Raw genomic sequence first — 20,782 nt, 5'->3', positions numbered from 1 at the left:
GAATTTCTTTCCGTTGACAGCAGAAAAACAAAAGAGACATCATGATACAAGTGAATGATATCTTTACCCTGTTGTTCCAGATCTATGTTGAGAAAGTCCAATACGTACGTAGTCTTTGGTATGTAGTTTACTAGGATTGAACTTACGACCAACAACGGTAACATTTGGCCATTGCACCGGTCTCTATCAATGGATGACAATTGAGTGATTTTATCCCGTTGTTCCAGTTCTAGAGTATAGCTGACGGTGTCTGACAGGATGTCAGGGCACAAGATCAACCCCAGTCAGTCCCCCACACCTCTGCACGGCATAGAGAGGGAGGGGCATATCGACGAGGCAGCTGCCAGGGTAAGGGTTTCTACAAACAACACTGCTATACAACCACTACGTATCATGTACAGATAACTTACTCTTGAAGTGTATGTTTAAACATTGCACGTTTAGGTAGAATGGGCATTTATCTGCATCGGAAAACTAAAAAATAGAACCAAGGCTGAAAAGCTTTATTTTACGAGAAAGGTCTCCAATCATGCAGCTTTTGAACTAGGACAAGTGTATGGAAAAGTACAAGAGTGTGATTGCAAAACGTTACTAAAGTTGTAACATTCGTTCTTTTGTTACTGCGCTACGCACTCGGAAAATCGCTACATTCAGGAGTAGTTTTATCAAAAGCGCCACGGAAAACTGATAGTCTACGGTCCGAAACAATGCCACACGGACACTTTCAATAGCAGATGTTTTTCTTGTAAAGTAGAAAGTTTTGTAAAGCTTATGGAAAGACAAACGCACGCCTTTAAGTGTCTACTGTTTGAACTGCTCAGCTAGACTGTTATTTTAGTACTTCACTCGACTCAGACGCCTTTTTGTTAAAGAGAACTTCCAACCAGTAAACAATTTTGTGCCCAATGACGACGTAAAAAAGTTGTTTTGCCATTGTGTGAAGAAGACGGTTGTATAGGTATTTTGCCTTTGATGAATACATACCAACAACAGGTTATGCTGTTAAGGGCCACCTAGGATAGACTTAAATCCAGGTAATGAATTGTGCCCCATGATTGTTTTTGTTGTGTATGAAAAGAGGCTTTTCTTTTAGCGGAAGGCTTTTTACATCCGGGGGGCAATTGCAGCCGCAAAATGGAAAACGTGTACGTGTACTGCAGACCGCTTTGTAGCATGGGACTGGTCAGTTAATGGCCGTTAATGACTTTTTGCTGATTAATCATTTGTAGTGTTGACGTGGGTGACAGGTAGTGTGTATTTGACCTGACATGTTGACGACAACCGTGTGACAAATGTGCACTTCATCACACCGCCCTTTTCTTCTCTAAGCACGCTTACTTTTACTACCACTTTTACCAAAACCACCTGCCTGCATGTTCCTTCACCTTCACTGACTACAAAACATTTCGTCTAAACTAAGAACAGAAGGAGACGTACACTCTAGCCTATAATGTATTATTGGAGCTGATAAGTACGTTGAAAAGTACTTTTGTAAGCAGACGGATCTAGCGAAGCGAAATTCTCTTTAATTAAAAACAGTCCCTCCAGACATTTTGAACCACTATTTTTTGACTACGATGATTAACGATGTGAGCATTTTCTATACCAAATCCGGCATAGCCTTGCACGCAGACCACTTCAGCTACCCGTCCATGTATTTAATGAAACTCAATGAGTCATGAAGTAGGATGAAAAGAGCCTGTCAGTCGGAGGCTGTTAAATCTCCAAGCAGATCTTTCGATGGCTGCAAAGACAGTATCAAATCGGTCAGGCAGTAACCATTGGCTGGCGTAAAGAAATATACCAGTACAAAAAACAAAACCCGATAAAAACACATATAATAATAAAACACGCCAAAACTAAGCCGAAGCCTTAAGCTCTGCCTGGAGAGTGGGGCTACTTACCTGGCTACTGCTGCCCACTGTGTAGCCTGTGTGCCATCCCCTACCGCGAGTGAGCGATAATCCCTCGGCCAGGGAACGCCACACGCCCCGCCGACCCTGATTTGCGCCCTGGCTCTAATTATCTCCTCGCGTCCGGCGTGAAAGATATTGGGTTTGGGGCAGCCTGGGGTTGGGCGGCGGATACAGTAGCGGACATTAGGGCTTCTTTCTACAAAAAAAAATCTATCGCTTTATGAACGCCAGCGTCGTCTGGCACCCAGGCTGCCCACTGTGCTGTTTCCCTGTTGCGCCTCTCTAACGCTTGTCTCCTCTCCTGACGGACTACAGAGGATTTCTGTGGCGAGGCTGTCGATTAATCCGGACGTGGAGCAGAAACTGGAAGAAGTCATGACGGTAAAAAAAAATAATCACAAGACAGCGTAAAGAAGTAGTATATAAACATAGATAAAATTTTTAAATTTTTTTAGTGTTTGGTAGGTATGAGAAGGATCTTTTTCAACAACCATTCATTTTTTTTCTGGAACCATATTCAGGGCATGTAATCTGACACTTAGCTACAGTACGAACCAGAACCAGTCATTGTTGCCCTGAAGAAGGTGGCATATGGTCGGATAAAAAAAAACAACTGGTTGTTGAATAAAGAACCTCCGTAGACAGTCTCTTGCTAATCCGAGGAAGTTAGTCACGGAAATGTTTGGTAGGGGTTTCTAGATCTAGATTCTTTTCCAATGATTGTGTCTGAGTTTTCAACAACACAAATTGAAAGAATTAGACAACCAAGAGCTTATGCGAAATCTACGGCAGGATGTAAAATTGCTACATGTATATGAGTGCACGAGAGACATGCTTCTCCATGTCAGCCAACTAAATGACCTATAAATCAAGCTACCATTGATATTCAAGATCAACATCAAACCACATGGTCTCAAGTATCTGGCGACTTTCTCAATGAAAACTTGGTCATCGATAGCATTAGAGAAACCGAACAAAATCCTTCAACTATGCGGGGTGCTCTCTCTGGCTCTCACTGCCTTTGACCATGGCCCACCCTTAGATACGGGGCACTTCAAATAAAGGTCAGAAATTCACAAAAGGCACTTATCAAAAATTGTTCTACTACTTGACGTTTCATGCTTCGTGAGCAGCCAATTCCATTCTCTACTCTTTAGAGTAAAAGTAGCACCAGAAATGCGTGGTAATTTTGGAGATCAATAGATTCAGACGATCAAAGTAGTAATTTCTAACTGTTCTTTCGCACGGACTAACATTACATGACGAGATGACGGTTTAAAATAAGACGTATTTAAAGAATTAGTCCCATAATTTCCTCCACATACGCTTGACGAATTTCTGCAATGGATCTTTCAACTCCAACACTGACAAGAAATTTAGATACATGTTATTTGAAGTTAACGTTGCCATATTTCACGTTACTTAACTTTGAAAATGTAACATTACAATGAGGAGTTGAAAGCCCCATCCTGACATCCTTTGATATCACCTTTGACATATAATTTAAGGTAGAAGCGATAGTCACAATAGTTGTGTTTGTAGATGTAACTATATCACATGCAAATGTCAATTTCAACATGCTACTTCTTCTATAATTGCCATGTAACTGAAGGCCCTCCTACGGTTACAGTTATTGATGTTTGTTTCATGTTTGAATTTAAACTCCACAGCGTGTTAGAAGGAAAAACTTCGACAAAGATGACAAGGTTAGTAATGAAATAATCTGGTATAAGTTCTATATTTTGTCTATTTCAATTAGGGCCATGTTGATTTGATTATATGGATGACATCCGCGCGCGCATGAATTTTCGGCCATTTCCAAAAAAAAAAAAGTTTTCAACCATACTGTAAATCGTGCAAAACAGTTACTAAATGAGCAAATATATACCATAAGTTGCAAGGAAAATATTTAGAAACGATACCAATGTCGTAGAATGCCAAAATCAAAGGAAAAAAGACAAAAATGTAAAGAAATGAATTCGAAGAGTAGATTATTCGCCATAACATATTCTGTGCCATTTGTTCAACCTTCATGACCACGTAGATTTCATAGTGAAAGCAACTTTTTTTTCTTTGCAAAACTTTTTTTTTTATTCGCACGCGCGCATCAGTTTTGGGGTTCCCAGAGGATGTCATCCATATAATCAAATCAACATGGCCTAGGGTATATCCTGTACATCTATCTACCATGTACATCTAATGCACTGGCCATGTGTTTTGCTAGTCTAGCTCTGCATTGAAGTAAATTAAGACGAGGTTAAATGAAGAAAAAAGGCGCACTGGTAAAGTTTCAAACTGATGAAATCTTCTTTTACGTTCCAGACTCGTTGGGGGTCCTTGAGAAAGCAGTTTCACGAGGTAAATGTGGATCCTGATGATTTTGATAGACATAGAGATTTGTGTTGTGAGATAGAGAAACTTGTGTTATTTAAGATGTTAATGATAATGATCAACGTCGCTTTATGAAAATAATCAGTATTATCATAGGTAGAAATACTGAGGCTAGATATGTAACGATACCTTGTCAAAGTCAAAGGCGCTCTATATCCAAATGTTGGTGATTGCAAAATGAGTAGAATATATATTAGGTCTCATGCTGTAAATGTGTAGTTTCTTGTAGTTTGACCATACATCCCCCTTGGTTTGACGCACTTCTATTTCCAGCATGGTTCTACTGGCTTCCACCCAAAACTCACAGAGGAAAACTCATTTGAGTTGGAACAAGCGGCAAATAACAAGGTACCTTCATAATATCTACATATAGCAAAATGAACTGAACCAAATGAAACAATACTGTTTTTGCATAGAAATCAAAGACATAAGCCTGTGGTAGTTTGAGCAAAAGGGATAATATATGGGCTTGCTATCAGTAGAATATTTTCATTTAACTTTATTATTCTGTTGTTTCTTACGAAAGTTAATCTGTAAATTGCATAGAAAAAGGGCACACTTACTCATTGATACGTTGAGTGCCCTTGAAATCCATCATGGTGGCTGTGTGGCAAACGTGTACCTCATGAATATTCATGAGTCCCTGATTACGTATATCTTTCGCCATGTCAATCATCAGTACCAGTACCACCCAGGCGGGAAGCCGAGGCAAACGTCGCCCAATCACGACGCCGACTCCGGGTACAACGAGGAGCGCGCCAGTCCGCGGTACCACACACCTGACGCACAGGTAAGCTATATGTAAGGTGTCTGATGAAGTTACACCGTCAGGGTACTGGGAACTTAACACTCATATCCTGTAACATAACCCTAGAACTTGTGCCAGAAGCCTGGTTCTCATGTCGTCTCCGACGTCACTTAACTGCTTTTCAATAACAGAGCTTGATGTCTGTGCGCGCGTGTGTTCTTAGGCTAACGCTGTGTATTCTCGTACGTACACCGAAGACTGCTTCTGTGGAATCACGTACTCATCACCATGCGTCTGTGTCATGTTCTTTGTTCATTTGCCTTGTGTCACTCATGAGATCTTTATTGTGTGCCGTGTTTCTTGTCGTCTTAATGCTTACGTGCATTACTGGTATGTTGACTCCATATACACAAATCCTGTCCTCAGTGTCTGCAAAGAAATGTACGTTGTTCCGTTATGATATATGCCACCAGTATGTCATGTTTCTTCACATTGTGTCAACCCCTTCATTCATCAACAATCTCCTGAACAACTGTCATTGTCAACATCATGAACAACATCACTGTCTTGTCATCTAATTAACCATAACCTGTACCTACTAACCACCATCCGTGTGCTGTTAACATGTGTCTGTCTCTGTCTCCGTACTAACAGCCTGTCCCTAAACCTGCCACTCCTGTGAAAAAAGTGAGCCAGCAGTTGTCAAGGAAACTCTTGAACAGCTCCGACGCGGCTCCCTTTTCAGGGGCGAAAAGCCGATCACTGAAAAGCCACATAATGCCTGGCAGGTACCAGACTACAGTATGATACTAGCAAAAACGCTATATTGTAAAACAGTTAAACTACTGCTTTTAGGTGGCAGAACACTAGCCAACGTGCTAGTTACATAGTACGACCGGGAAAACTTTTGATTGAAAAGATGCTAACGTTTCGAAGCTTGGCGATATCAGACAGCAAACGTAGAAAAGTGTTAACGCTGGGAAAGCTTGAAACATCCATGTTCAATTTGGGCATAAGATGTGTGTCGTATCTGTAGGGTTTGCTGGCAAGACATCAGGAGAGAGCAGGCAAGCCTGGCAAGCATGTCACAATCAAAACCGGCAAGGTAAAGACACATTTACAGGTCTTGTACATTGGCTTGGAGTGCAGTGCATTGCACAGTCGGCTTGTAACGCGTTTTATGGAGTTCCTGCTTTTGCATTGTTGATGCTTACATACTAATATTTAATGTACCTGTGATGCTGTGCCTTGCAACTAACACAAACCTATCCCTCTTGCACTATCTTTGTTCTGTTTGGTCTAACCGTGTAGCCCGATGAGGTTGAACCTCCTCCGAGAGCGCCCCGGGAGGCGCACCGCGGTCCGAGCGAACGCCCCCCGGAAAAGCAAACAGACGGCCCGAGCCAGGGCCCGCATCCCGCCCGAAGGTCCCCGCCGTCCGGACGAAGAGCCTCTCCGAACCGCAGACCCAACTCCCCAGGCCGGCGGAGCAGGTCGCCCAACAGGCCGGTTGCCTCTCCAAGGGGTAGAAGGCCGTCGCCAAACCGGCAGCCCGGTTCACCAACAGGACGCCGCCGTTCTCCAAACCGGGCTAGTTCGCCTGGAAGGCGCCGCTCGCCCAATCGGCCCGGCTCGCCCAACCGGCGGCGCTCGCCCAATCGGCCCGGCTCGCCAGCTGGGAGGCGCCGCTCACCCAACCGGCCAAGCGGATCCCCTGATCGCCGACGTCGCTCCCCGAATCGGGCCGGGTCCCCGAGAAGAGGAAACTGGCCCGCTACGCGAAAGCTGGTCGGCTCCCCTCGGGGAGGGCGGCGGTGGCCCTCTCCGTCCCGACAGGCCGACGGTTCGCGCGGACGAAGCCGGTCTCCGAACCTGGCGCCGGGGCCTCCGAGCCAGAGAGCCCGTTCTCCCAACCGCAGGACGGGCTACCCCGACGAGATATACGATTCTGCGGGACAGAGGAGAACCCAACCCGGCCGCGACGAAGGGCTATCGTCAGCCGAGAGACGCCGGCAGTCCATGCCCGAAGGAAAGGTAGATGCTTGTTCAAAGCAAACGTCCAACTTTCCTCATCGGCAGTATATTCACTGATTTCCGAAGTAGATGTTCCACGTTTAACACTTAACATCATGTCATTTATGCAGTACTATTTGTAAGGAATCTGTGCTTCTTCTAATGTTTCCGCTTCTGCTAACCACTAACAATAATATCTCCCATTGCTTTGCGCTCACCAACGCCCAGAACAATGATCACCACGGCCAGGAAGACAATCCCAGAAGACACTCACACGGCAACCACAGACCTCCAGACAAACGGGTAACAACAAGCTGTGCACATAACAGCTATTAAGCATAAGCTGGCTTTTCTTCGATTCTTTCCGATTGCTTTTAGATATTTTCATTTAAAATGCACATTGCAAGTGCTTGCTAAAGCATTGACGCCTGCTTACCCATTATTTTAGAACCCAAACTCAAAGGCGGAGGTTTGGAACGCGGAGCATCCGGACGACAGAATGGTGGTTGTATAATATATTTAGCAGTGTTACGTTCTGGGGTTAAGGTTTTATTGGTGGTAGCTATATAACTTGACACATCTGTATCATAATCCTTTGGGATCGTAACATCTGTATCTGTATCTGTATCTGTATAGCCGGTATAACCGCCTTTCGGCGTAACACACCAGCACATGTGTTGTGTGTATGACAGATACAACTTTCTTTGATTTGGAAAATGGGTATTATCAGAAGTAAACAGTGTCTAGAGCTAACGAAATGATTTTCCTCTTAAAAAAACAGTGGTGTTAGCGATCTAGCTTTAGATTCCCAAGAATGAGGTGATAGTAACAAATACATGGGCATAATATAACATTTCCTGAATGCGAGCTCTTAAGCATGAGGTTTTTAAAGGTGCTGCTATCTCCCACAGGATGACGGCAGACTGATTCGGTCCCCGCCCTCCTCACGGCCCGCGTCCTCGGAAAGACGGATAACTCCCGTGGAAGAAGTCGTACGCATGTTGTTTACGCTTTTAACCCGGTGGTAGCTAGCATAGTCTTGGGAATAAGGTGTTAAGTTTCCTTTTATAACAAGACTGCGTTAACTTAACTTCTGTTTTATCAACAGGCTTGAATCCACTCATTTGGTTCCATAGCCCTTAACATAAGTGATGAAACGCTTGTAAGGTAAACCAGGCATATATAGTTGAGTTCCTAGATATATGACATCTTTAAAATTGAAGATAATCGCCTTTGGTGTTGGTTTCTAGGAGCCAGGTGTCAGCAGCCCAACTGGACTGATAAGCGCTATGAAACCTACCGATGGACGGAGGAGACCGACACCCAATAAGGTTGTAGTATGCCCGACCATAGGCTATGGCTCTTCCCTACAGTATATGTTAAATTGCTGATATTGCTTTAGATTTGCAGCGCAGTGAAGATAAAGATGATGTGATTTGAGAGGGTTTGTTTTCCTGATTTTCCGCAGAAGCCAAGAAAATCTGTTGTTTTTGTAGACCCTATACCAATGGAAGACGTTCAACAAGAAAAGGTCTTAACATTTCAATGATCTTCGCGTAAATTCGCAAGCTCTCTTAGACTGCCGCATAGATAATGTCCCTTGTTTCTGTAATTGTTGCAAAATAGGATAAATACATTTTTAACCCTTCAGACATAAGGACATAAGAGCCATGGAAACTTTGACATACACACTAGCATACCTGTCTACCATCACTAGTGTTCAGCCATTGCCGTAGTATCACTAAAAGACATTGTTACTCACTCGCCACATCCACCACAATTACTGCATATAACCATGAAAATTTGCTAGTAGCATATCTATAAGCATTAAAGGCTTCTTCATAAAATGGGAAACATTCATGTTCTTCATAAATCATCTATTGAAATCAGAGCCCGTCACGTTTCTCGATCGATAACCTTTCTGCATCAAATCCTAGTTTCCAGAACTTGCAATTATATTGGAAACATTTCGCTTGCTTGTAGTTAGGCACTTCTAAAACACTTTGCATAAAACTTCAATGCAGCCCGCATGTAAATTGTGTCTATCTAAAAATCGCCCGGATAGAAATACCACCTGTCAATAACCCACCAATGGTGATTCCATAGGATAACAGGCCGCCTTCTTCAAAAGATTCCATCCAACCAGGGCTGCAACAACCCGCCAAAGACCAAGGCCCGTTTCCGTCTACATCAGCGGCCTTTCTTGGCAATCCAACTGAATACGGGAAGGTGATTAACTCACTGTCTTTCAATTTCCTTTGTCATCTTTGATAATATCTCTAATGCTTTTTACTTCAAAGAACAGTTAATATCTTATATTTGTAATTCTTTTACTCTAAGGGGCAAGGTTAGGCTTGTAGCTAAATGTAAACATTTGCTAAATGTAGTTAGAATTACATATAACAACGAATCCTTAGTTTATTTTCACGATAAACAATAACTGAACTAGCTTTAACAAAACTTTTAAAAAGTAGTTTTGTGAAGAAAAATGTAGGTTCGTAAGTCTAGTTAGTGATCATGATGAGGATATTATAATGTAAGCAGTTTTCTTAACTTAATTTAATTTCTTAACTTAATTCAATCAACGAGTTAATGTTCCATAAGATGTAAATAATGTAAGAAGGGACAGTGTAGCTGATTATGAGAGAGAAAGATGTTATTTTAACTACTCCTGGGTGGCGGTTTTGTAGGAAAATCGTCCAACTTCAGGAAAACAACCTGCTCAACCGCAACCCAACAAACCCTCCCAACCGGTTGACTCAGCCACAGACTCTAATAAGAATGATGCACCTAAACAGGGCCAGGTGATGGATCAACGTTCAAATCGCAATAAATACACTAAACATCTATGCCTATTACCTGTAACACTGCAGTTAAACAGCTTAACCATAGCTAGGTAAACAACAGGTTAACTTGCGGTGCAGTCACATACGTTGTAGATCGTCGTACGGTTTTGATGCCGTAGAATTTTCAGGCAGGATGTGACACAACCAACCACCGACAAGGATCTAAGACAGCTGACTTTTTGCTGGGCACATACACGACTATCACAAGAATGCTCGGTTTCCGATCGCACGACAATCGCACAACGTATGTGACTGGGCCCTAACTATCTAAACTAACCTAACTACCCCCCTCCCCCATTATAGCTACTTAATCAAGTAGGTTAGTTAGGAATTCACGTGAAACATGCATTTACAATACAAAGCATTCCGATAACATGGCAATGATGGTTTTGTAGGAAAACACGCCTCCTAAGGCAAAATCGCCCGTACCTCCGTCGGCGAAATCGCCCGTTCCGCCCAAGGTAAAATCACCGGTTCCTCCACACGCTCCGCAGCTCACCAAAACTCCACAGCCGATCCCGTCAACATCGGGCAGCCAAAATAACCACGCGCCAAGGCCCGGGCAGGTGATGCACAGATATAACTGAATGATTTGATTAACAGATCTTGAAGGACATTTGCGTTGTTTACCGGGCATTGCGGTATGTAGAGAGAGCCGGCAATGCAATGACCATAGCAGATTCCATGCCGACCAGATTCCATGGTCTTGGATGATGACTATCACATATTGGACTAAACATGACATGTTTGACAAGAATTTGTTCACACACATTTGCAGATAACGTAATTTGACAATTAAGGACAGCACTAGTGAAAACTAATGATGTTAACGTTAATAAAGACCTAACATAAGCTCACCCATTTCAGGAGCGACCACCCTCTGTATCCAAACCTCCAGAGATACGAACAACAAGCCCTACCATAAAGGTTGGGACATTTTTTTCGCACGGAAGATTTGAACGTTCTTTTTCAAGTTCTGAGATTTTAAAACACTGTTTCCAAATAAGATATTTGATTGTATATGTTTACAGGTACCTACGGCTGCGTCTCCACCAAAGAAAGAGGTTATAATTTGATCCTTTTACTGTTTTCTGTATTTTTGTGCTTAATAAAATGATCTTTTTCCTAAAGTGTTGTTGAAAACGTTAACAGTTACACGTTCTATCAACAGGAACCAGCTTCTGTGAAAACAGTGGACGAGACTAAAAAGGTTTAGATTTGCCTGTTATGATACGGTGGTGGTGTAGGTTATGGTGTAGGTGGTGGTTTAGTTTTGGTGTAGATAGTGGTTTAGGTTATGGTGTAGGCTATGGTGTAGGTGGTACTTTAGGTTATGGTGTAGGCTATGGTGTAGGTGGTGCTTTAGGTTGTGGTGTAGGCTATGGTGTAAGTGGTGGTTTAGGTTGTGGTGTAGGCTATGGTGTAGGTGGTGGTACATTGAGTAGTAACCATGGTCTGGATCTAAAGATATGGTACCTACAGTTATATGGTAATGCGTGCATGGCAGCACTAGCGCTATTCAGTGTTGCTATTAGGGTGACAGCTTCTGCAGTAGTTCTGTGATGTGTTAGCATAAATGGTGGTGGTATGGTATAAGATAATTTGCAGTGAATTGTTAGTGAATCCCAGTCTAGCCTGCAAGTCTAGTCTGCGCTACATATGTTGTACAATCTTTACGTAAATGTACATGTAACAAAGAAATCAAAATAACCTAAGTTAACGTTTTCGAACATAATTGTATAAAGAGACAAGCCAAACTTGTCTTATACTGAGTTTTAGAAGAACAAAAAGAAGCATACGTTATCATCAATTGTTTGAGATCTGCGTCACTGTTTTCAAGCATCTCATTATGGCCAATGTTTCTACAAATAGGACGGTCCATTCCATGATCTTCAGAAGGACTTAGCTCCTCCTAAAAAGGAAACCTCGACCAGTAACACCAAGGTACCAGAGCTCACGTTACGATAAGAAAATATACATGAGTGAATGATGTATAAAGCTACATTATCTTTTTAACAGAAGTCTCAAGCACTATAAAGGTTGTTGAGTGTTATTTTGATGCATCAATGATTTACCGTTCGTAGCAGTCACAGAGCGCAGCTAGCCAGCGGTTAACACCCGAAACAGCACCCACTTCCGCACAGAAAAATCCCACAATTCCCACACCGGAAGTTACGCAAGCGCAACAGAAAGATGCTAATGCTAAAGCAGCACCCGCTACAGGCCCAGTGAAGGCCAAATCACCCAAACCAAAGTTGCCGCCGCCTCTTCAGGAGAACGGTTCTGTGGTAAGGCCCCATGTCACTCTTAAAAGCATCCAGTCTTCAAACCAAACAGATGCCAGTTCTACGTACACAAACCTAATAGCATCAGCTAATCGATCCACAGCTGTGTAAACTACTGCTTTGCAGATTATCATTGTCGGGATGTTTTAGGCTTTAAACCCCATAATAATTCCAACTGCAAATTGAGAAAAGGGCCAAAAGCATTGGACGCTGGTTTAACTCTAATCTACAATTTAATCTTTGCATTAGCGTTGATCAGTTGAAGAAACATAAAGTAAAAACACAAAATTTGCAAAGTCCAGAACGCTTTTGTAGGTAGGTTTCTGTGTTCCATGTTCATGCTACGAGTATTGAAGACCTGCAATAATATTCTTTAGAAGTTTCTGCACATTCGACCAACAAAAATGCTTTTAAGAGTGACACGAGGACTCAAGACAGCCGCTTTGCCCTAGCGATTAGAATTGGAACATGTCTTTTACTTTTTTCCATTTTCCAAATGTGTCCACCATATTCGAGTCTACGACAGTACGACGTCTCAAGTTTTGAAATCTAACAGAAGATTGGAATTGCTGTGTTCCTATGTCTTATTACAGAATGATAACTATTGTTCTGTTGTGATCTTTTATCTAATCTTTACTCAGTCGAAAAAGAAACCATCCTTCAGTGAGAAAAAGTACCAGACGACAGACGAACCGGTAAAGACTGCGGTAAAAGTTTACTTAAACCATTCGGTTGCCTTTGCACAATTTGTTTTGCTCTTGAATACATCTTGATGATAGCTATTTTAGTGTTCGTGTTACGTCCATGAGCGCACATACATACCCTCGTTTTGTGGCGTTCTGACCAAAAGTAGCAAAACTTCCGTTATTTTGAAAACCTACCGCTAAGCTCCATGGGTATGAAGATTCTTGTTATTACTTCTACAGGAAGTGAAACCACTTGAAAGGAAACTTGAAAGGAAGGATACAGCCCAGGTCCTTAAGGATAAAGACCTCAACATGGTATCCTATCCTCTCATCTTCGTTGCTACGATTCCGTCAGATTCTCATTACTAAGGTTTTCCGTTGTGCCTCAGACTTATCGAAACAATGGGCCAAGCCCCTTTGGCGTTGCCAAAAAGGTAATGATGCAAATGATGTTACAGGATACGGAATTTCTGGATGACCGGAAGGGGAGTGGGAAGACGTTGATCAAGGTGTTCATCTCTACCATGTCTTAAAGAATGTGAAGTATATCCTAAGGAAACAATAAAGTCTACATACAGAAGAAACTAATTTTAGTAGAAATTTTAACAGCTACTATTAAGTAACCATTTAGTAGTACTGCGCGTTGCGATTCTGTACTGATCACTCCATACCTCTTAACATATAGGACCGTCCGGCTAAGAAAAAGGGCGACTGGATGGCGTCTAAGAAAACGGTAACACTTGGTTCACGACAAAGGTGGTAGTTTTAGACCGGTGGTGGTGTATAGTGGTGGTGGATGTTTTTTCTGGTGTTGGTGATATACATTTTGTACTAACTGTACTACTATACATTAGTGGTGATAGGAGTAACATTTCGTATGCTAGCGTAGATACTGTTTTCGTACATTTTGTGCCAAGGTGGTGGATTGTTCTTTATGGTGATGGGTTAAACTAACAGGTTGTACTAAGGGATGAACCAGCGTTATCTTCGTTCTGAAGAGCAGATGAGAAATTTGGCGACGCTCCGCATTTTCAAAAGATGATCCAGATTATAACTACTTTTTGCATGATCCATTCTTTCCAGCAGGGAACCTCGAAACGACACGGGAAAAAGAAGGCGGCGTCTAGAAAGGACGCCCACATACAGGAGCTGAGCGGGACCGAAAAGGCCTGCTACACATGTGCTGGGTATGTCATCATTTGTAATAGTTCCATATTTGCTCAATCTTTATTATCATTTTCTCTCAAATGTCCAACAGTTTTTTTTTTCTCATTGACAATTACTTAGAGGCATACCTTCAAAGAAGAAGTCAAATTTCATAATGACAAGCGTAGTAGTAGTATGAGTTGATTAGACAGATACTTTACACTTTGATACTGTACAAGCAATTAGCCTTCGGGCATGACTTTGCAAATATTTTTTTGTTGTATAAATATTTTTTTCATGGATATGACAAAGGTTTATCATTTGTATCCCCAGCTACTGCATGTGCTGTGCATGTTGTTACCGACTGTTTAAAGACGACGATGATGATGAGGTGTTCAGACGGCGGAAGTGCATCACCGTGTTCCTGGCTATCGCGCTGGCCATCGTGCTGGTCGGACTCATCATAGGACTCTGCATCGGGCTGGGTAAGACTGGCCCAGAGACTATCAATAGAGGAGGAGAACGTTGTATTCTCAGGGCATATATCTCTTAATTCCGGTCGTCTTCATTACAACTAACCGAATGCCCATTACGTTGTACATATCGCGCTCTACCATCAAAACATACCATACTTCACCGTACAACCAATGCAAAAGGCAGCAATGCTATGGGATGTCATTATTGTATCCAGAACCATGCCTATCTAGTTTTATGACTGAATGGGTTAGGGCTAGGCTCGAGCTCAGACCCGATTCTGTGTAGTTTCCGCGTATCCAAGAACGTAAATTTGTCCCCATGTACGGTTCTGGATACGCGTAGCCCACAGTGCATGAGCATGGCTCTTGATGAAGTATGTTTCTGAATACAACAGTCATGACTGGCAAAAGAAAGCCAATGCTTCATATAATTTCTTTTGTCTGATTCGTGTTAAATTTATGCACCTCAGGTGGCTTAGGAGGCCCCGCCCCCACGTCCCCACCCCGGTTCATCCTGGTTCCGCAGAACCTGAACCCCATCGTGGTGAACCCGAACCAGAACCAGCCGGTCTCCGCCGGGACCCCGGCCGGGGGGACGGGCACCGCCGCGGGCACAGCCAACGACAGCGCCACCGCAACGGACGGGGCGACCTCCCCGGGCGGTACCACGGGGTAGCGATAGACCCTGTTTCTTGGTAGTGTGTAAGTCCTCATGTGTTCTCAGTGCCTTCTTATTGATCATACATACCGGCACTGCACGTATTCCCATCTAAAACACACGTTAAAGCTTGCGTAAAGGTACACGCAGGCGAAGAAATGGAACATTTACGTATCCTTTACGGTGATGTTTGTGCAGTGCGGCATGGTAGCTGTAGCTGACCTCAGTATCCAAGTCATTTCTGCAATGGGTAGTGTTTTGTTATGGAGGACATCCACCTGATAACAATATGGGGACTTTTAAACCAAGGAGCAGTGTATATTCTACACCCTTCATTGATACTGTGAAATCCTTTATTAGGAAACTATATATATGTAGATATATATGGTGATGTTTTGTTTTGTTTTGAGTTCCCAAGAAATTGTGCATCTCTTGGTATGTAAAGTTCGATTCATCCTACAGAATACAACTATGTCAAAGTACATTCATGTAATTTAGTTTTCGTTACACCGTTATATCACACAAACCACCTTTATACATATATCCAGTCAAAATATTTCGGAAAATCAGGACGAAATGGCATAAAATCTATATTTGTGGCTGATTTTGTGGAATGGGTTGTACATGTATATATTTTAGGGACTGTCATTTTGTTTGGTTTGTGTACGTGGCATTCATATACACGTACATGGCGGCCGTTTCAAAGTGCCTATATAATTAAACGATTCTGTACCTGTCCAAAAAATCGTTTTCATTGATGCAAAAGCTTTAAAAGACTTCGTACGGGGATAAAATAATCAGTATCATTTTTTGCATCTCAAATGCCGATGTAATATTCATAAATTTCCAATGACTATTTGTCTCATTATATGTTATACCAACAAAGAGTTGTCTTTCGAAAAAAAACTTCATAGGGACTCAATGCGGTTTAGTCGCTGTAAATATATTGTATACGCGTTTATATTGCTTATGTATGGCATTAAAGCCTGACGACGTTATTTCACTATTTCACACGTTTTGTACAGTTTTGACCTGTTGGGGTGTACAATGCCATCTGTGCTTTCATCTGGTTGTTCTGGATATTACATGGTTTGATATTTGTTTGATTTGAACCCTGATGTATTAAACTTGGTGTTTGTGCTCTGAAAGGGACAAGAATTATATTTGATGTGCCTTAAGACCAACTATCTATATTTCATATCTGGTGACGCTTAACAAACTAGGCGTGTAACTGTATGGTAGTCGCAGCAAATGAATAAACATTTCAATTGTATTTGAATCCATTGATCATTATGTTTTTTATCATACATGTACGTTACAAACAAACTTTGTCATTGCAAAAAAAACAAAAAACAATTGGGTTTGAATTTCTGAGCCTCTGCCAGACCTAGCTAGGGTGCTAAAATGATCTACAATGTTGCTCTAGCTTAATACTCAGTCATTTTGTTCTCGATTCTTCTTATTTTTTATGGACGTCTGGTAGATACTATAGATTCTGGTCTGGATTTGCATGGAATGTCCTGGTGTGGTTTACGTAACATGCATGTTGGTGTCGCAAAAATGTGACTGAAAGGTCTGGTGGTTTGACCTATAAAAAAGAAGGACGTCGTCGTAAAGCTATTCAAGTGAGAAGTTCTAGCAGCGGCCCGCACATGAAAGAAAACTGTGATCTTGTAATGACATTGGCGAAGCGCGATCATTTAGCACACAGATCATTACTGCTTTGTGAATAAAACGAAGTAGTTCTTTCTACTTTCGTTGGTTTTTGTGTTGTGATTTGCTGTACAGGATGTAGTAAGGAAGCGAATGTCGTTCCAAATCGGATGAAAGGATTACTAGAACAAAGGCAGTGGTCTCTTGACAACACTGGGTTGGTTTCGTGACTCTCAGGGATTATACTCTACTCAAACGGCATGCCCTTTTGGCGTGAAGTATAAACAGTTGCTAGGAGAGGGCAAAACAGTGATGACCCGTTTTTAACGATCTATAGTTGATGACGTATTCTCTCTATATATACACATAAGCGAATGTTACAAAGCCGTACTTGTAACAACAAGACTAGTATATGTCTGATGCTAGACTTAAGTTGGGGACACCATGAAGGTACATTTGCTGGTAAAAGCTAGACATGGATTGGGACTAACAGTTGTTGTTATTGCTGGAGTGGTTGATGTTTTGAGAAGGACATTTGGAGTGGTTATGAAGACGAACACAAGGACACTCTCAGGATTGGATATACATCGAGCTGTGGTACGTCATCAAGATGGCGTCTAGGGCAATTCCATTCAACTCTGGGGGGTGATAGTAAGCACTGTAACAAAGATACATACATTGATAAAGACTTTCTTTTGTCATTCTGTTGCAGAAACAACGTTGATATTTACAGAAGGTACAATTGGCAAACCGGCTAACACAATGCACTATATATTATCTATCTAAAACATCAAGTAAAACATACACATACAACAAAGTTATGTTCATGGGACTACCATACAATGGAATCGACATCGTATTACATACACAAAAATAACCATGTCATACTTTCATCTCAGTTTTCCATATACCATATAAAGTATAATTTCGATTAACACATGTTAAATATTTAGGAGGCCACATATCAATCAATCAATCAATCAATAGTCCGCGTAGTATTTACAATATCAAGTACATGTATACAAGTAAGTAGTCTACCTCAAAAACGACATACTTGACCAAATAAAACAAATTTCACAAAATACAAGCGTACGGTTGACGATTCATATTCACGAGATATATTCTACTATACCTGTTCTATGTATGCTCGTACCATCAAGTTACGTTGTTTTCGCTAGGCCCAAAAATATTACATGTCATCATGTTACAGGAGCTGCAATATCTTACAATTTTACAACAGCACTGCAGGAGCCTAGGAGCACTATACATATTCACTGTACAAATACCCAAAGCCTTACCTCTATGTTTGGTATTACTTCACAAAATGTACTATATCCAACATTGTTGTACTGAATATCTAACTGGAGTGGGCAATAGAGTATTATGTAAACACTACTTACATCACCATTTTCTAAGTTTGAAAGAAAGCCCAACATGTACAAATGAGCACTGTGAAATCAGTGCCACTGTGTTATAACTTTAGCTTGCTACCTTGATTCTATCACTGTAACGTTACAGACATGTTCACAGAACGTGATAGTGGCTTGTACACATGGCGAGTAGGGACGAAAAGTGTTAGCCAAAGGTTTTCATTCGTCCTTTCGGTTGGGGACGTACTTTCAGCCTAACCCTCAGCTGTCAAACCTCTGCAGGTAAAAGAACCCAGCACACGTATGGAGAGGAGCACGGGTAACCCGGTGTTCTAACGCGAGACTTGGCGAGACTACATTGCACAACCAGCTATGGGAAAAGCGTCACATTTCGCCTCATTCTGAGGATGTACTCTATTTTGATACCAAATACTGGACAGGTGTAATACTTCTATAGTATATAGTCCCCATTAAATGTTATATGGAATGTAGTCGAAGGTTGTTACTTGTGGTATACATCTTTAGCTAATAGTTGTAGAAGACATGTTCTCTGTATTATAAAGACAATACTAAGTATGTGCCTACCTGCTGACATGCCCCACTGTTTTAGTTTAAGAACTGGATACAGCAAAGCACACTTTCGTTTATTCGATGTAGAGTATTAAGATATACAGAAACTGTACATCACAAACTATATATCCTGGGGACCCTAAGCATAGATGTAACAGACAACATAGCACAACATCAAGTATAAGTGTGTGAGAAAAGCTAAAATGGATTGAAATCTGTGGATCCATGGGGCGGAGGTTCGAACCTAGCACGGGCACTATTGTCGGGGTTTTAGTTGTCCCTTCGGATGGTGGCGTAAAGCCAGCGGCCCCGTGACTGAAAAGCTTCATGTGCCAAACCTCTGTACATAACAGTACATAAATGTGCTTGGCTAAAATCGCGAGTCGCAGCGACGACGCATTGCCTTGGCCTGCTGGCCACTTGAAAAAAGCATCTTGCTTTACTCTTTTCTGTATGATGATGTTGAAAAAATGGGATGCTTTCCCATGACTGGGGAGAAAGCGAATCGTTGATTCGTCAGATCAAGTTGCTCTCTCACGTTGCCAGGGATTGGCCAGTTCACCTATCACGTGGTTCGGGGGTGATCGTACGTTGCTCGCTCGGGGTATCAAACGAAGAGTCCCGACCGCCCCCGGAGTCCTCGTCTGAGGCTCGTGACGTCAGCATGGCGATGAGAGGACGTCTTCTGCCCTTCTTCTTGCGGATGTGGCGGTTGTTCATCATCATCGTCTTCAGCTTGTACACCTCCAGTTCTTGGTACACTCTTTTCAGTTCCTCCTATGGGAAATAGAAAGTAATATGGCAAACTCACACATATTGTCGTTAACGTTCTATTGTCATCTTCATGATCATTCATAAGGTTAGGCTATGTCTTCATTGAATTGATACAAATGATATCCGCCATATTGGTGTCCCATTAGTGACAACCCATCAATGATGTGCGATTGCCACCAATATGTCGGCAGAAGCACCAATGACGACGATACGCTTTGGGTCCAGTTGTATAGAAGAACCAACTGTTTGGAATATTACTAACGAGTATAAGGACCATTGTACCAAGATGCTGGACGATGGAAAACAATGTCATGCTCACGTGACTCTAAACAGCCTATCAGAATGTTAGTTACCCTGAGCTCCGATGGGTCTGCAGCCTGCTCGCAGATGGAGCCGTTCGTCTGGGTCCGGGGTATGGCGTTGTCCAGCTCCAGTCCAGGGGCGTAGCTTCTGGCCCGGAACTTCCGAGACCGGAAGTCACGTCTTTGCCTCTCCACCTGGCCAATATGGCGCAGCTATGAGGGACACAAAAGAGCAGGAAAGGCCATAAGTGAAAACAAGGACAAGTTTTACTAAGTATGTTACACAGGCTGTTATAACATCAATACTATGGTAAATAAAAAAAACTGGAAACGTAACATTTGTAAAGCAATGTTACGTTGTTGTGTACTGTTTACCTTCGCGTATGGTCTGCTCTGTCAATTCTTACTAAAAACATCCACATATATGGTGATAGGAGTCTAAATCCCTCCTATTATAAAATTGCAACATTATGTAACCCAACACCAGTTACCATGGTGAGAGACAGTCTGGTTCAGTCAGGTCAGAGGTCACTGTTTGGAGAAGTAGAAGAAGAAGAAACGTAGCATAGCAAAAACAATATGTTTTAATTCGGTAAACATAAATATTGTAGTGACCTTTGGAATGAAGATGATCCCGACCATGACCGTGACGGTCAGCTGGCTGTGCAGGAAGTGGGCTAAGTACGTCACATCCGGGTGGATGATTGGCAGGACCGCATGTCTAGAACGTTAACGTAAAATACTCTCAGGAAGGATTCAATGGGCTGAATGGCACACACACACACACACAAACACACACACACACACACACACACACACACACACACACACACACACACACACACACACACACACACACACACACACACACACACACACACACACACACACACACACACACACACACACACACACTGTTGCAGTGCATGGACTTCACATTGCAATAGA

The 20,782-nt window shown here is 42.2% G+C and overlaps 2 protein-coding genes across 2 annotated transcripts in view; one reads left to right on the top strand and one right to left on the bottom strand.

Annotated features, from left to right (window-relative positions):
* LOC109465309 (serine/arginine repetitive matrix protein 1-like) overlaps positions 1-16,450 on the top strand; it is a 17,581-nt gene extending 1,131 nt beyond the window's left edge. The window contains 28 exon segments of the mRNA XM_019762509.1: positions 228-348; positions 3,587-3,622; positions 4,239-4,274; positions 4,581-4,655; positions 4,987-5,097; positions 5,710-5,740; positions 5,743-5,843; positions 6,092-6,160; positions 6,367-7,089; positions 7,297-7,371; positions 7,517-7,570; positions 7,980-8,060; positions 8,319-8,399; positions 9,175-9,297; positions 9,759-9,872; positions 10,310-10,480; positions 10,782-10,841; positions 10,922-10,978; positions 11,086-11,124; positions 11,787-11,858; positions 11,999-12,202; positions 12,841-12,906; positions 13,126-13,200; positions 13,344-13,394; positions 13,571-13,618; positions 13,969-14,072; positions 14,365-14,516; positions 14,978-16,450. Of these exon segments, the coding sequence (XP_019618068.1) occupies positions 259-348; positions 3,587-3,622; positions 4,239-4,274; positions 4,581-4,655; positions 4,987-5,097; positions 5,710-5,740; positions 5,743-5,843; positions 6,092-6,160; positions 6,367-7,089; positions 7,297-7,371; positions 7,517-7,570; positions 7,980-8,060; positions 8,319-8,399; positions 9,175-9,297; positions 9,759-9,872; positions 10,310-10,480; positions 10,782-10,841; positions 10,922-10,978; positions 11,086-11,124; positions 11,787-11,858; positions 11,999-12,202; positions 12,841-12,906; positions 13,126-13,200; positions 13,344-13,394; positions 13,571-13,618; positions 13,969-14,072; positions 14,365-14,516; positions 14,978-15,183 (3,105 nt within the window). The 5' untranslated portion in view covers positions 228-258 and the 3' untranslated portion in view covers positions 15,184-16,450.
* Positions 16,451-17,300: 850 nt separating this feature from the next.
* LOC109465345 (probable G-protein coupled receptor 158) overlaps positions 17,301-20,782 on the bottom strand; it is a 21,456-nt gene continuing 17,974 nt past the window's right edge. Inside the window, exon 10 of the mRNA XM_019762559.1 lies at positions 17,301-19,535. Coding sequence (XP_019618118.1) covers positions 19,317-19,535 — 219 coding nt within the window. The 3' untranslated portion in view covers positions 17,301-19,316. The remainder of the gene's footprint in view (positions 19,536-20,782) is intronic.

Source organism: Branchiostoma belcheri, unplaced genomic scaffold (assembly GCF_001625305.1).
Source record: "Branchiostoma belcheri isolate BF01 breed outbred unplaced genomic scaffold, Haploidv18h27 scaffold15, whole genome shotgun sequence".
NCBI classification, from domain to species: Eukaryota; Metazoa; Chordata; class Leptocardii; order Amphioxiformes; family Branchiostomatidae; genus Branchiostoma; species Branchiostoma belcheri.
This window is presented reverse-complemented; position numbering and strand designations above follow the sequence as displayed.